Source organism: Podarcis gaigeae (genome assembly GCF_964106915.1).
Source record: "Podarcis gaigeae genome assembly, chromosome: 12".
NCBI lineage: Eukaryota > Metazoa > Chordata > Lepidosauria > Squamata > Lacertidae > Podarcis > Podarcis gaigeae.
In genome coordinates, this window is record NC_139688.1 from 25558196 (window position 1) to 25573707 (window position 15512).

Below are 15512 nucleotides of genomic sequence, written 5' to 3' on the forward strand. Positions count from 1 at the left end.
AGCTATATAAGAAGCTGCCTTAGTCAGACCATGGTTCCATCTAGCTCAGCATGGTCTGTTCTGACTGACAGCAGCTCTCCAGGGTCTCAGACAGAACCTGTTCCCATCCCTAACGAGAGACACCGGAAACTGAACGTGGGAACTTCTGCCTGCAAGGCAAATACTCTTATCATTTGGCTGTGGTTTCAGTGTCATGTGAAAGTTCAAGACCCATACATCAGTAGGTGACTAGTGACAGCCGCCCCTCACCCCCAAGGTTAGGGACAGTGGATAGTGAGGGACAGTGAGCTGGTCACCCCATCCACTGTCTTAAGCTACTCTTTCTCCCATGGTCATCCAGGTAGGTTGAATGTTTCCACTTTGGACATTTGGGCTGTCAACAATGTTGGTGTTTCGCTCCAGTGCCAAATTCATGGAAGCTGTAAGTCAGGGTTGGAGAACCTTTTCCAGCTCATTACCTTCTGGGAAACCTTTCAAGGGCCACATGACATTGGTAGACAGGGCCAGAGGTGAAAGCGAGCAGAGTAATTAATGCATAATTTACAATAGTCTAGTTTCTGCACACACGCACCACCCCCTTGCTTTATTCTCCATCCTTACAAGCAAGAAGCATGATCTTAATTGAAGGGGATATTCCGCACCCAGACCCCCCCCCCCAAAAGGGACATTCTGGGATCCAATCAGAAGCCAGAATGGCTTCTGTAATTCTGGGGTGTCTCGCTTGAATCGGGACAGATCAGTGGTGTGACATTCTAGCCAGACAAAAAACACTCAAGGAACAGGTGAAATAAGGCTGGTGGGATGTGTGACCTGGGGAGAGGGGGCTTGGTTGGGGAGGGGGCATGGCCGGGGGAGAGTGCCAAGGTTAGAGAGGTCTGGGGATCTGCTGTAAACAAAATGTTTGTGGCAAGTTTCTCAACCAGTGGTCCACCCACTGTAGACACAAGCACATTAGCACTGACACAACTGTGATGCAATCCAACAGCGGGGACATATCACAGAAGGTGGAAGCGTAGGAGAGGGGAACCTTCAAGCCCTATGGCACTATAGCTAGGTGACTGGGCATTGTCTCCACACCAGGTCCAAGTATTGACTGCTGTACCGACCTGTGTGTGTGTTTCAGTTCTGTAAATGCATGTAATATCATTTGACGTTGAAAAAATACTTTAAATTCCTCCTTTGACAGCATGTGTGTTTTTATTCTTACTTAGCTCGAATAACAAAAGTTTAGGCTCTGTCGAGTGGCTCCTTGATACGAACCAGAAACCAGCGCAGGGGCTGCCCAGATCCAAGGGGCTAGGAGGAGGCTCCGTGTTTCCTTCTGGGTATCGATAGAGAAGTTCATTAGGAGTGACTGCCGAGGGAGGAACATAGTTTAGGAACATGTGGGAAATCAGTTTACTTCAGATGACTAAGGGTGAAAGAAAGGGAGGTCTGCTTTTCATTAAAGTCCTGAAATGGATTATAATTGGACTGGGTTTTTACCCAGATGGCTTTTCTTAGGCTGACATCTGCGACGTGTATATAAAGCAGTGTTAAAGAGCTGTCTCTTGTGGCAGCAGGGGACACATGTAATACTGATCAGGACTAAGTTCCTCTCCTTTCCTTAGTGCTGGTTGTGGAATAACAGTTGGAGAGAAACGGCATTGGCCTGGCTGAAATGGACCACGCTTTTGTAACTCGTCCCAAAGGGCGGGGGAGGGAAATCAAAGGGACTTCTTTGAAAAAATATATTTTTCTTTTCTTTTTTAGTGACTTGATTCATTTACAATCTGAATACTGACAAATTATAGAATCTCCTAGCTGGCTGGATTGCTGGGCAAGGTTGCTTTTACATTAATTCCCTAGTTGTTGTTATTTTTGCAGCTAAACTAAATATAGTCAGATCATTTTGCTTATCTCATCTTCATTTTAAAAAAACCAAAACACATCCAACTGCATGTTTGAATGATTCTGAAAAATGGGAAACTTTGATAACTGCTTATATCCTGTCCTGATCCTAAGCTTGTTATTTGGAAGTAAGCTGTGTTGTTTCTTGTTCTGAATATGTGCACAAATAGAAGTGAGTTCTCCCAGCAGATGTTCACCCTGGTGTGGAGCTTCATTATGTGCCTGAAGAGCACACCTGGAGCATCCCTCTTCTTGCTGTGGGAGACTGTTCTGCTCTGCACAAGAGCTCCCTGTGCATCTCAGAGTTCATGCAAACATGAGGAAGTAGGATAATTGTGTGAGTCAACAGGATATTAAACCTGAAAGACTTAAGTCCAAGACTTGATCAACTGTAATCTTTCTAGGTGAAATTAGCTTTCATCCTGTAGAATAGGGATGATGAACCTGTGACCAACTAATTGTTGCTGGAGTTGTAGTCTAACAATATACTGTACAGAGCTGCATAGGGTGCCTATCCCTGCTGTAGAATGACAGAAAAACTAATGCTGTTTTTATGCCAACACCTTTCTGCTAATCATACTTAGAAGTATATTTTCATGGATTTCAGTGGAAGAATGTATATTTATAGCTATTGGGTTGGATCCAGACTAAATTATTTGCACTTATTCTAACTGAAATCAATGGGACATATTTAGTTGTGGCCTAAGCTCAATGAACTTGGTCTGGATCCAACCCATTGTAAATACCAACTCCTAAGGAAAATGATCCTGAATATAATAATTTACTTTTCTGTTCTTTCCTGGCAAGCATTCTACTTTCTCTCTCTCTCATTTCCAGACAACAGAAAAATCAAGGTCAATGGTACAAGGGAGCCCATTGAGTTTAAATCCAACCAGTGGTTTGGAGCAACAGTCAGAGCTCATAAAGGAAAAGTTGTGGTATGTTTTGACACTTTTTTGGCATTCGTTTTGCTGGAACATTTCTTCTGATTCAATTATATATGTTCAAAAAACACAAATGAAGCTGATTTTGATATTTCAAAGCCTATTCAGTGTATGCAGTTTCTCAGGTTGGGTTTGGAATAATCTGGATGCCACAAGATACAGCCATTTGGGATATAATTAATTCAAGCATTCACTGAATGTCTTCACTAGTATAACAGTATCCATGGTGGGCACACAGGAATCAGATAGATGCATCAAATGCATAATGAAACAGCAACTTTTATACTTCCTACAACATCCTCTAGAACAGCCTTCTCCACTCAGATGTTTTAAACTACAACTCCCAGCAGCTGCAGCCAGCATGGCAATCATCAGGGGTGATGCGAGTTGTAATTTTGACATCTGGAAGGCACCATGCTGGGGAAGGGTGGCCTTGAACATGGCTGTGAAGGAGATCAGCAGAAACTGGGGTTCTTAGAAATGCAATCACATTTTTAACAGCCTGCAGCATCTTGGCACATTGTTTTTGTAGGCGGTCGTAGCAGGAGGGGAAGACTCCCTGGATTCTTCAGCAGGCTACCTCATCTCTGTCTCCTGACCACCTTCCTCTCCTGCCTCTGAGTCTGGACTGCTCTCTGCCACAGCCTCTTTCTGCTCACTGAACCCTGTTACCTCTTCTTCCGACACCTCCTCCTCCTTCCCGTCTGCTTCCTCTTTTCCCTCTGACCACTCATTGTCATCTCACCACCAATGCCCTGGCTCTGAACCTCCTTGGGAGTTCCCTTGGGAGTTCCCCAGCTGGTGCCTTCCAATACTCCTCTGCTTCCAGCTAGTCTGTGATTTCAGGTGACAGATATGGATAGATGAATAGATAGATGACAGACAGACAGACAGACAGACAGATCATAGATGATAGATAGATAGATAGATATAGATAGATAGATAGATGATAGATAGATGATAGATGATAGATAGATAGATAGATAGATAGATAGATAGATGATATAGATATAGAAGATGCTGGTGCTGATGTATTCAGAGGAGGTAATAGCTTAATATTTGATTATCTTCAGCAGGTATTTTCCCCAAAGTTGATGAGCATGTAGTTCATTATTAGTATGACACTTTGCTGTCTAGTCCAATCAATGCATGGGTGCAAATGGCTTGGAGAGACCTAGAACGGCTTTGGCTTTTCCCTAGCAACTGCCTGGACCTCATCTCTGTCCTTACTTCACAGTTGTACAACTCTGGCTATACTGCAGTGGGGTTAATGCAGTCATGGCTCTGAGTCCAAAGATTTCTTTTAAAAGTCTCGGTGTAGATGCTGTGATTTTATAGGCCTTTTTTACAAGCACCACTAGAAACCCCCAGGTGGAAATCCATAACGATCTACTTCTGTTTTCTCTTGGGCAGTTTTATTAACTAGTAAGGTGATGGTGATGTGTTCCCTGCACAGTCAGGCATTTTGCATTCGCAGCCGACGCGTAGGATTTAATAAATAAATAAATGAATGAAAACACTTTTCATAAATGACGAATCAAAACATCTTGCGCTGTGAACCTTGCATTCGGTCATGCTTCATTTCCCCAAAACAATTAATGAAGCAACAAGTGTCGTCTTGGGATTTGTTTTAAAATGGTTTGAATTATTTCCTAATGCGCCTGTGCATCGAAAGGAAATGCCTTGCTTTCAGTAGTCACTCATGTGGTTAACCCCAGAAAAGAATATTTCTTTTCCTTTGACATAAAACAGGTGATGAATAAAACATCAACCTCTCTCTTTTTTTACTAGCATGGATGCCAGATTCCCAGCAGCCCTCCCTCTGAGCCATTGCAGCTCTCAGGTTCCAAAAGTGGCACCTTCACTCTCTCTCTCCCTTTGACTCTTGCTTTAAAAAAAATATGATGCAAAAATAAATAAAAATCCTAAACATATGCATGCGTATTAGTTGATGAGCAAGGAGCATTTTCTTCCAGAGTGTCAGATCAAACACACATACATACAACCCTCAGCATAGCTTTGATTCTTACCATGAATAAGAATAGGGTGACCATGTGACCAACTTAACAGGGGACAGTTCTGTATTTCAGGGGTTCTCAGAGGACAGTCCTCTATTTAATTGTATAAAACCTCCAAGCGAGGCTACCTGGGCCTCCAGTGACAGAAGCACCCACAGACTGTACACCTGCACCTTTAGAGGGAGTGCAACCCCATCCAGGGTAGCCAACCAGTTTCTTGGACATGGGAACTACATACCCACAGTGCTTCCATCTTAGCAAGGTTTAAGCTCAGCTAGTTTTTTCCTCACCCATCTCACCACTGCATCCAGAGCCTATGTGGCCTCTCTCAATTCATATGTTAAGGAGAAATAGAACTAAGCATACTGATGGCCCCTGGCCCTCAAATTCCTGATGACCACTCTTAGAAGCTTCCTATAGATATCAAATAGCATGGAGATAAGATATTGCCCTGTGGCATCCCATAGCATAGCTGCCAAGGGGCTGAAAAGCACTCTCCTAGTGCTACTCTCGTGACTCGGTCCCAGAGTTAGGACTGAAACCACTGTAACACAGTGTCCCCAATTCCCAGAGAGCCAGTCCAGGAGGATACCATGGTCAAAAGTATCAAAAGTCGCACAGAGATTTAGAAGTAGGAGCAAAGTTGCACACATCCTGCCCTGTTCTCTGAAAAGGTCATTCATCGGGGCTCCTGGAGCTAGCTCACTGTCATCCCCAAACAAAATTCACCATGCTGAAAGCTATTTGAGTTGGGGGAAAGCTATCACTTAGAGCCAAACCAACTTCCCTCCCACACATAAATTGCAGCTTTGCAAGGAGGTCGCGAGGACCGCAGTGAAGAGATGAAGGGTTGAAAAAATTGTATCTGCGTTGGGATCCTGATTGAACCTCCTGTCTCCCTGTGATTGCTATTAAAGCAACATCTCCCCTCACCAAAGACCACAATTTAAAGACTGTAGGTTTGGCGGGGGGGGGGGGGAGAGACAGTGGAACTGCTGAAGAAGCTTTTTTGTGTGTGCACATAAAGATAATCCATTTCTGGTCATTGCAAGAAGGATAATGGGTTTATTTGCAAAGCCTATCAATCAGTGGTTTTTGCCACACCTGCCAGATTTTTCTAGCAGGACAGAAGAGGTCACAATTCCTCCATTAGCATTTCATTCCTCCTTTGATAGAAAGAGGGAGCAAGGCAACTCTGCAAGGTAGGCAGGTTCCTTGTCATCCTTTCATCTACCTAGCACACTTGTGCTGTACGTCGAGTGATAGCGTTAACTGTTACAGTGCTAAACGACTTGAAAAATGACCACCTCTGCCCACATCATCCTAGAAAGCCCTTCTCCAGGGCACTCCACCTGGAGGGGTGAGCTGGGTGACCACAAGAGGAAGGGTGTTCTGGCTGATTTGGCAAAGCAGTAATGGCACACAATTCTTTCTTCTGAGGAACAAATCAGAACCTTCCTCAAGGCAAGTCAGTGAAGAGGGGGAGATGAAGGTGGAGACTGCTGTCACTACCACCACTAATGCTGAGGTTTGTTACAGGTGCTTGAGCCTCTATGCCATGCAGACCTTGTGCAATAAGCTTTTGCAGCAGCTCTTGGTTGTTTCCTCACCATCAGAATGGTACAGAGATAGTGCAGGATAGTGCGCACCCCGGAAATGATCTCTTTCAGCTTCTGCCTTCTGGAAGAAGGTACAGGGTCATAAAGACTAGGACTAGCCGCCTGAGAAACAGTTTTTATCCAAATGTGATTTTGGTTTAAACGCAGTGTATGGTAGTCTCTGTGGGGATATATTGTATTTAATTATGGGGTATCAGAGTTTTTAGGGGGCTAACCAGGCTGGGATAGCTGGGATAGCAGGCTTGTTGGTTTTTGAATGCCTGATGTAGATTTTTTCAATTTTGTTGTCCTGTATGGGACAATGACAATAAAGAGTATTCCTTCCAGTAGCACCTTAAAGACCAACTAAGTCAGTTCTTGGTATGAGCTTTCGTGTGCATGCACGCTTCTTCAGATACACTGAAACAGAAGTTTCCAGACCCTTCTATATAGTGAGAAGGTGGGGAGGGGTATTACTCAGAAGGCTGGTGGGAATGGGTGATTGGCAGATAGCTGTGATGAGCCTGTTGACGACTCTTAACGACTGCAATAGGTCTTACAGGAAAAAGCAAGGGGTGAAGAGGTGAAAAATGGCTTTGTCATGTATAATGAGATAAGAATCCAAGGTCTTTGTTCAGGCCAGGTTTCTCCATGGTTTTAAGTTTGGTGATAAGTTGTAATTCAGCAGCTTCTCTTTCCAGTCTATTTCTGAAATTCCTTTGTAGTAAAACAGCTACTTTGAGATCTTGTATAGAATGTCCTGGGAGATTGAAGTGTTCTCCTACTGGTTTCTCTGTCTTGTGATTCCTGATGTCTAATTTATGTCCGTTTATTCTTTGGCGTAAGGTCTGGCCTGTTTGTCCAATATAGAGAGCTGAAGGACACTGTTGGCATTTGATGGCATACACAATGTTAGACGATGAGCAATTAAATAGTCCCGAGATGGTATGTGTGATGTTGTTGGGGCTGCTGAAGCTGCTGAATTACAACTTATCACCAAACTTAAAACCATGGAGAAACCTGGCCTGAACAAAGACCTTGGATTCTTATCTCATTATACATGACAAAGCCATTTTTCACCTTTTCACCCCTTGCTTCTTCCTGTAAGACCTATTGCAGTCGTTAAGAGTCGTCAACAGGCTCATCACAGCTATCTGCCAATCACCCATTCCCACCAGCCTTCTGAGTAATACCCCTCCCCACCTTCTCACTATATAGAAGGGTCTGGTAACTTCAGTTTCAGTGTATCTGAAGAAGTGTGCATGCACACGAAAGCTCATACCAAGAACTGACTTAGTTGGTCTTTAAGGTGCTACTGGAAGGAATTTTTTTTGTTTTGACTATGGCAGACCAACACGGCTACCTATCTGTAAATAAAGAGTATTGTATTGTATTGTATTGTATTGTATTGTATTGTATTGTATTGTATTGTATTGTATTGTATTGTATTGTATCAGAATGCATTCTACTGCAGTCCAGAGCATCCTTTCATGGAGGCATGTACGGTGCATGCCTTTGCCCTGATGCCTAGGATCCCTTTAACTGCAGAGTTACTTTTTATAATGTTTTTATAATGTTGTACTGTTTTAGTGTTGTTAGCTGCCCTGAGCCCGGCTTCGGCTGGGGAGGGCGGGATATAAATAAAAAATTTTATATTATTATTATTATTATTATTATTTGGGGTTAGATCTTATGCATATAAAAGAGGCTTCATTAAAATCCCACCTAAGTGTGCTTGAAGCAAAAGCAAAAGCGAGCTTGCACTCGATATTACAAGAACAAATGTACAGTGGTACCTCAGGTTACATACTTAATTTGTTCTGGAGGTCCGTACTTAACCTGAAACTGTTCTTAACCTGAAGCACCACTTTAGCTAGTGGGGCCTCCTGCTGCCGCCGCACCGCCAGAGCACTATTTCTGTTCTGATCCTGAAGCAAAGTTCTTAACCCAAGGTACTATTTCTGGGTTAGCGGAGTCTGTAACCTGAAGTGTATGTAACCTGAAGTGTATGTAACCCAAGGTACCACTGTAGTGGCACACAGTGGCATAGCGTGGGGGTGCAGGGGGGGCCGGCCGCACCAGGCGCAACATCTGGGGGGGGCGCTCGCACTCGAGTGCTAAAATCCACGGGTTAGGGGACACAAATTACTTGCCTTGCCCCGGCTGCTGACAACCCACGCTACGCCACTGGTGGCACATCTGACATGTCGTGGACAAGGAAGGGAGGAGCCTAACCAAACAGTCACGACACCTAAAAGGTCTTCATTTTGTATTGTTTTGATAGGCCTGTGCTCCCCTGTATCACTGGAGGACCCTGAGGGCAGTCCCTGAAAAGGATCCCGTTGGCACCTGCTATGTAGCAATTCAGAATTTCAGTGCCTATGCTGAGTACTCTCCTTGTCGCAACGGTACGCTGCTTGATTTTTCGGGATTTGGCCATTGCAGAGCTGAGGTTGCAATACGTATCCTCGCGCAGTCCGGCCAGGTGTACAGTGAGCCAAATGGCTGTTACTGAGAGAGGCACTTCCTTGCAAAGGGGGAATCTCAGTTCAGGAGAGACATCAAATTATAAATTTCTGCATGGACGCTTTTACATTTAATTAAAAGAGCAGAGATGAAGCCGGTGTTGCTGCCTTGACATGCGGAGACAGAACTGGCTCGATTTAAAAGAGCTTTGAAAATGTAGCAAACAGATCTTGATAAGCAGAAGCCAGCTTTTAAAAGCAGCTGATTATTCCAAATGGAACTTTTTATAGAACTGGCGACCTACAGGTTGAATCTGCGCTAAGATAATCCATGTTGTTTGGTGAGCTAGCAAGCCATGGGTTACATTGCAGTATGGAGCGGGGAACTAACTGAGGATTGTGCAATTCCTGCACTCCTTCTGATGACTGTCACTGTTCAATGCACAAGAGAAGGAGCCTGTCACATCCCAAAGGCAATAGTATGTGCAGGAATGTAGAAAAGCTTCATGGGACTACAATAAAGGCTGTGCAATCCAAGGTCATTTCTCTGACTCGGGACAAAACAAATGGAACATCTCAAATTCACCTTTGGGTCTGCCAAAGCGATTCCCAAGCATGAACTTACTGTCTGGGGTTCAAATTTCCCTGGCAAAATTCACATACTGGTTTTGATGTCAGCTTTGGATGGTCAGATTCTTCCCCCCACTTTTTTGTTTGAAATCAACATTGCTCTCTGGAATTGGTTCTTAAATTTCAGCAACCCCCCCCCCAAAAAAAAACACACCACCCTGTATCAGATTTGCAGCCTGTTAGCTCTTTCTTACTGGAACGCCTTTTCCATTTGCTGAGACAATGTCTGAGTCACTCCGTATATTGGATCTAATTCAGTAATCATATTTTGGTACCTTCAGACAATCCGGATCCTGAGGGACAAGGTTACTGTCAAGCAGGATTCAGCTTAGACTTTTACAAGGTGAGAACCCCCATTGGTTGACTTATCTCTGGATCATCTAATCACGTCCTTCTTCATTTTGAAATGCATGCCCCCTCACTACCAATCCATTAATTCTCATATTAAAATTTTCTTTTCAAACGCCTTACTTAGTATTGTCTAGAACAGGAATAGGCAACCTTGGCCCTCCAGATGTTTTGGGACTACAACTCCCATCATCCCTAGCTAACAGGACCAGGGGTCAGGGATGATGGGAATTGTAGTCCCAAAACATCTGGAGGGCCGAGGTTGCCTATGCCTGGTCTAGAACCTATTGGGTTTCATTCAAATACTCTTTAATACTAACTGTAGGCAGGACTCAGAATGTGCTGAGGCTGTGTGCAAGCACCAGCAGAGTCAATTCTGCCGGTGCACCTGTGCAGATCCACGCTGACCACCACCCTGCTGTGACTCCACACTGTCCTCAAAAGTGGCAGCGATGGCAGTGTCAGGAGGGTGGCTCCACTATCCTGCCGCGCTGGCCACTCTTGGCAATAACATAATTCTCGGCTGACAAATTTATCCAAATGTTTATGTCCCTACCATGCTTGGAATATGTTCTCCACTTTACCTAGCGTACTGTGCCAAGAAATGAAAACACCATTCTGTAACGAGAATGTGAGACTTGATTTTCCGTACGTACCTATGAAATGAAGAAGCTTCTGTTCAGTGGTAAAATTTAGGCTCCAGTTGGCGTGATGCATATACTCCAGAGATTTCAAAATGGCAGTCTGGGGCTTTCCTCCCATCTCCCCCCTTTAAGGTAAAGGTCAAGGGACCCCTGACCATTAGGTCCAGTCGTGACCGACTCTGGGGTTGCGGTGCTCATCTGGCTTTATTGGCCGAGGGAGCCGGCGTACAGCTTCCGGGTCATGTGGCCAGCAGGACTAAGGCGCTTCTGGTGAACCAGAGCAGCGCACAGAAATGCCGGTTATCTTCCCGCTGAAGCAGTACCTATTTATCTACTCGCACTTTGACGTGCTTTTAAACTGCTAGGTGGGCAGGAGCAGGGACCAAGCAATGGTAGCTCACCCCATTGCGGGGCTTCGAACCGCGACCTTCTGATTGGCAAGTCCTAGGCTCTGTGGTTTAACCCACAGCGCCACCCGCATCCCACCATCTCCCTGCTTTACGGCTGGCTAAATCAGCCTCTGGCTAAACCAGCCTCTCGAAACCTGGTGCCCTCCAGATGTTTCGGACCACAACTCCCAACAGCCCTAGCCACGCTGGCTGGGGCTGTTGGGAGTTGTAGTCAAAAATTATTAGTAGTATAGATTTATTTATACCCCACCCACTATTTTTCCTGATGGGACTCAAGGCAACTTACAGATAAAAACAATAATTGCTAAAAACATAGAGAAAACACCTGGAGGGCCCTCAGTTGGATGAGGATGGGATAAACAATGCCATTTGATGAAGGTTTATTATTTGAATCATTTTTTCACATGTTTGGTTTTGATCTCTCATGTATTATTAGTCATAATTTAATGCTGCTGTTATCTGTCATGTATATAGAATGGAGACCTCATACTAGGGGGACCTGGAAGTTTTTATTGGCAAGGTACGTTCTTCTATTTATATAGCCCCCACCCCAAAATGAATTAAAAGGTGAAGTGAAATGAATGCCTTTAAAAGCCAAGCATGAAGAGGCTGAGGTCCTAGCCTTACACACTGGGGTGTAAGTCCCATTGAACCCAGGGTGACTTTCTTCTGAGTTAATGCATACAGGAGGCATTAAACTGTGCAATGGTAATGACTTTTAAGTCCATCCTTATTCACATGCCTGAAAACTGGCAACTATTCCATTTACAAGTGGAAGGAGAGGTCAGAATCAGATCACACCCCCTCCCAAAGGAAATGTTGCCCAAGTTTTCTTTTCTTTTTGCATATCACATTTTATATGTAGAGCCACGGAGCCAGAGAAACATCGTGGTGTAGTGGCTAGAGTAGGACTGTGGAAACCCAGTTTCAAATCCCCACACAGCGATGAACCTCACTGGGTGATCTTGGGCCTGTCAATATAACAACAACAACAACAACAACAACTTATTATATATGTATTTATTTATACATACATACATACATACATACATACATATATGCATGCATGCATACTCTGCCCATCTGGCTGGGCTTCCCCAGCCACTCTGGGCAGCTCTCAACAGAATATTTACTGCACGTTGCTTGCTTAATAAATAACAGATGACGGTGATGGTTTAGAAATGTAACCTTAATTGTTGTTCTTGAATTGGCTGCTCTGCAGATCCCTTTAATCTATTCCATTTTTGAACCACAGGCCAGATTATCACAAGTAGCATAGCGGATATTATCACAGACTACTCCTTCAAAAATATTCTGAAGAAGCTAAGCCGAGAAAAACAAACTGGAGTGGCACCGTCAATATATGACGACAACTATCTGGGTAAGGTGCATGATGCTTGTTTGGAAATAGGATATAAAAATAACGCTCACCCTGCTCCAGCAGAAAATATCCAATGTGCAATGTGCTATAAAATAAAAGATGTGCATACCTTCACTTTTCAGTGCACACACAAACAGACAGTGGTGTTGTGCATCGCGCTAGTGACTAGAGATGTCAGAAAATCCCAGCAGGAAATGGGAACAGGAGTGGAAATTGCTTATGTTCTATTATTTGTCCCATGTCTGGAATGGAAATCAATCCAGTGAATACGATCAGCATTTGCTGCTGCTGCTGCTTTCATTCCATGAATGATACATAATAGATTACACTTTCCCCTCGTTTGCATTGTGTTGCGTGGCAAGTTCCCACCTCCCCCCTCCGAAATAAAGACACGAGACACAAGAATTTGAGTTAATGGGTCAAATTTGGCCACAACTTTATTGATTACAGGAATTGAGCAGTATTGGCTTAGGCATTGGTCCTTACCACTAACTGGCTTGAAGACCGGTGAGGGTTAACCACCAGAAAGAAAGAACCTGTCTGGCTGTGGGACGGGAAAGAGGGAGACCCTCGGCCATGCCAGACCTAAATGCTGTGAGGCCACGCCTCCCGGGCCAGCTGATTGGCTGGCCCGAGAATGACGCGTCCGAGGATTCCCTGGTATCGCGGAGACTAGAGCCAGCCCCCACGAGTGTGGGGAGGGCCGTGAAGCCTTGCAATGAAATGAACAGGGTGGAATAGCGTCACAACAACACAATTAATTGCATAGGTTATGTAATTTTGCTGCAGTGGATAACGAGATGAATCATATAGTTTTTGTTGGAAGATGAGCTGCGGTGGACTAGAAACAGTGCTGCTTGTTACCAATATAGTGTGGAATGGAAAACGGTGTCTTCTTGCACCCCTGGTTGCGACAAGATCACTGTTGCATCCAGGTGTATTGCAAAGCATCAATGTTCTTAGAGCTTGTCTTGAGAAATAATTACAGTCGTGCGTTTTCCTAGTTGCTTCACTCTGTAGATTTATTGAGCTTCTGAGACATATAACCAAGCTAGCTGTAAAATCCTGACAAATAGTTTTCCCTTTCCTGGCCTTAGATACTCTAGTTTATAAAGCTTTTTCTAAAACGGAGATTATTGAAACAGAGGGCGGATCTGGTTGTCCTTCCAGAAATGAGTCTCTTCAGACATAAGTGGTTTGTTGGGCTTCATGCTTGCTGGTTTGTTTTTCAACAGGATACTCAGTGGCTGCTGGTGAGTTTACTGGAGATTTTCAACAAGGTAAGAAGCCAATAATATCCTTCTGTGAAAAGTTTACAGTCTGTGGTTAATGTGCAGTTCTATTTATGTCCTATACAGTCCTATATAGATCTAAGCCCCATTGAGTTTAAAGGGATTTACTCCCTGGCAACTGTGTAAAGAATTTATTTGTATAAATAACAGCAGGGCCTGAGATACACTTTTGTTTAGAAAAAATGTAGCACATGGACAAGGATGTGGCTCACATCAGTTCCCATGACTGTGGCAACACTTCATCCAGCCACAGCTTTCAGTGGAACCATGTTTGACTTCAGCCAAGGTTTACTCATCACAGATGGCAACATAAGGGCATATCTTTAGAACTGGAAAGGGAATCTCAGGTCTGGGAACCACCTAAGATTCCTTGGATCTGTAGTTTATCCCTCACAGAACTATAATTCCCAGCATCCTTAACCAAATGTGGTCCTCCAAGCCTCTCCATCTGACCCTTGGGACGCTCCCCATGTAAAGTCTCCTCCTCAGGCCACACACCCCTCTCACCAGCCTTGCTGTTCACCTTCCTTAAGTGCTTCTGTTGGGCTGGAGGATGGATGTGTGTGTGTAGATACCTCTGGATTTTGTGTGGCTGGAATGCAGCCTACTTTGCAAAAAAAACAAGAGTCTCATCAATTGCTCCACCCACTTTTGCCTTGGGCCCAACCACTATTGTCATGTTATCTTTGGGAGGCTGTCCATGAGAGAGTGTGCCCCTTAGGCTGGAAAAAAACTTCCCCACCCCTTCTTTAGAAGATAAGGACTGCTCTATTCCCAGGATTCTTTGGGGGAAGCCATGTGATTTAAATGTGCTTTGCATGTAGGGTGTATAGGCAGCTTTAGGTTAGCTGAATTGAGGAACTGTGTGTTAATATTGCAGGACATGCTATATTCCCCAGATATGTCTGGGAATCGAGCAGTGAAAAAAGAAAAGGGGGGAAAAAGATCAGCCGTCCAGTTTTTCACTTTTGGAAATATGGCACCCTAGTAAATTTCCTATTTTTTGCATCTAGTAGCTGATTTTTTATTGAATGTTGGCATCACACCATTCAAATATACATTAATATTTATTATATTCTTAATAGTCCTGGTTTCCTCCCCCAAATATAAAGGTTATCCACTAGTAGTTTCTGAGTATTTATTGTGTCAGCAGGTATTGCACTGAGTTAATTTTCAGACTTTGTTAATTTCTCTTTAGAGCTGGTAGCTGGAGTCCCAAGAGGTGCACAGAACTTTGGCTATGTATGTAATCTACCAAATGTTTTATCCTCCTCCCCTTTTACAAATAAGAACTGAACAAGGTGTGTTTGTTTTCCCCAAAGATAGAAATGATAATGTTGATAATGGTAATGATGATGATAATGATAATAATGGTGATAGCGATTAAACTAATCTCAGCCATGACAGACTTCTACTCATTGAAAAACCCCTCTCATTTGCCAACTGTGGCTGAGCACTTACCCTGAGATGAACTTTAAAATGGGATTTCAGCACAGATGCTGCTGATACTACAAAGAGGAAAGCTTATGTATCATTCTAAATGCAAGGCACGATCCAATGTGTTCATTTAGATATACCCAAAACTTTATCCACACTCAATGTGTATTAGAGTTTGAATAATAAAAAGGCTGTGTCTGCACTTTTCCAGTTGATTTTATCATGGAAACCTGCTTTTTTGCTTTACATTTAAAAAAATGCTTGGGATAAAGAGTTACCGTATTTTTCGCCCTATAGGATGCAGCGGCCCATAGGACGCACCTAATTTGGGGGGGGGGGAATAAAGGGGAAAAATTTATTTTCCCCCCAGGCGCGGGGCTGGGACGGGGGAAGCCCGAGCCTGGGGGGGAACGACGTCGGGAGACAGCGGTATGGTGCGCCGCATTCTGGATTAG

The 15512-nt window shown here is 44.0% G+C and overlaps 1 protein-coding gene across 3 annotated transcripts in view; it reads left to right on the top strand.

The window, feature by feature from the left end:
* The window catches only part of ITGA8 (integrin subunit alpha 8), a 116384-nt gene that overhangs the window by 19667 nt on the left and 81205 nt on the right, over positions 1-15512 (top strand). For all 3 annotated transcript variants that reach the window (XM_083704684.1, XM_083704685.1, XM_083704686.1), the window contains exons 3-9: positions 2728-2828; positions 8735-8858; positions 9827-9888; positions 11422-11467; positions 12203-12328; positions 13564-13608; positions 14819-14862. In XM_083704684.1, the coding sequence (XP_083560810.1) occupies positions 2728-2828; positions 8735-8858; positions 9827-9888; positions 11422-11467; positions 12203-12328; positions 13564-13608; positions 14819-14862 (548 nt within the window). The remainder of the gene's footprint in view (positions 1-2727; positions 2829-8734; positions 8859-9826; positions 9889-11421; positions 11468-12202; positions 12329-13563; positions 13609-14818; positions 14863-15512) is intronic.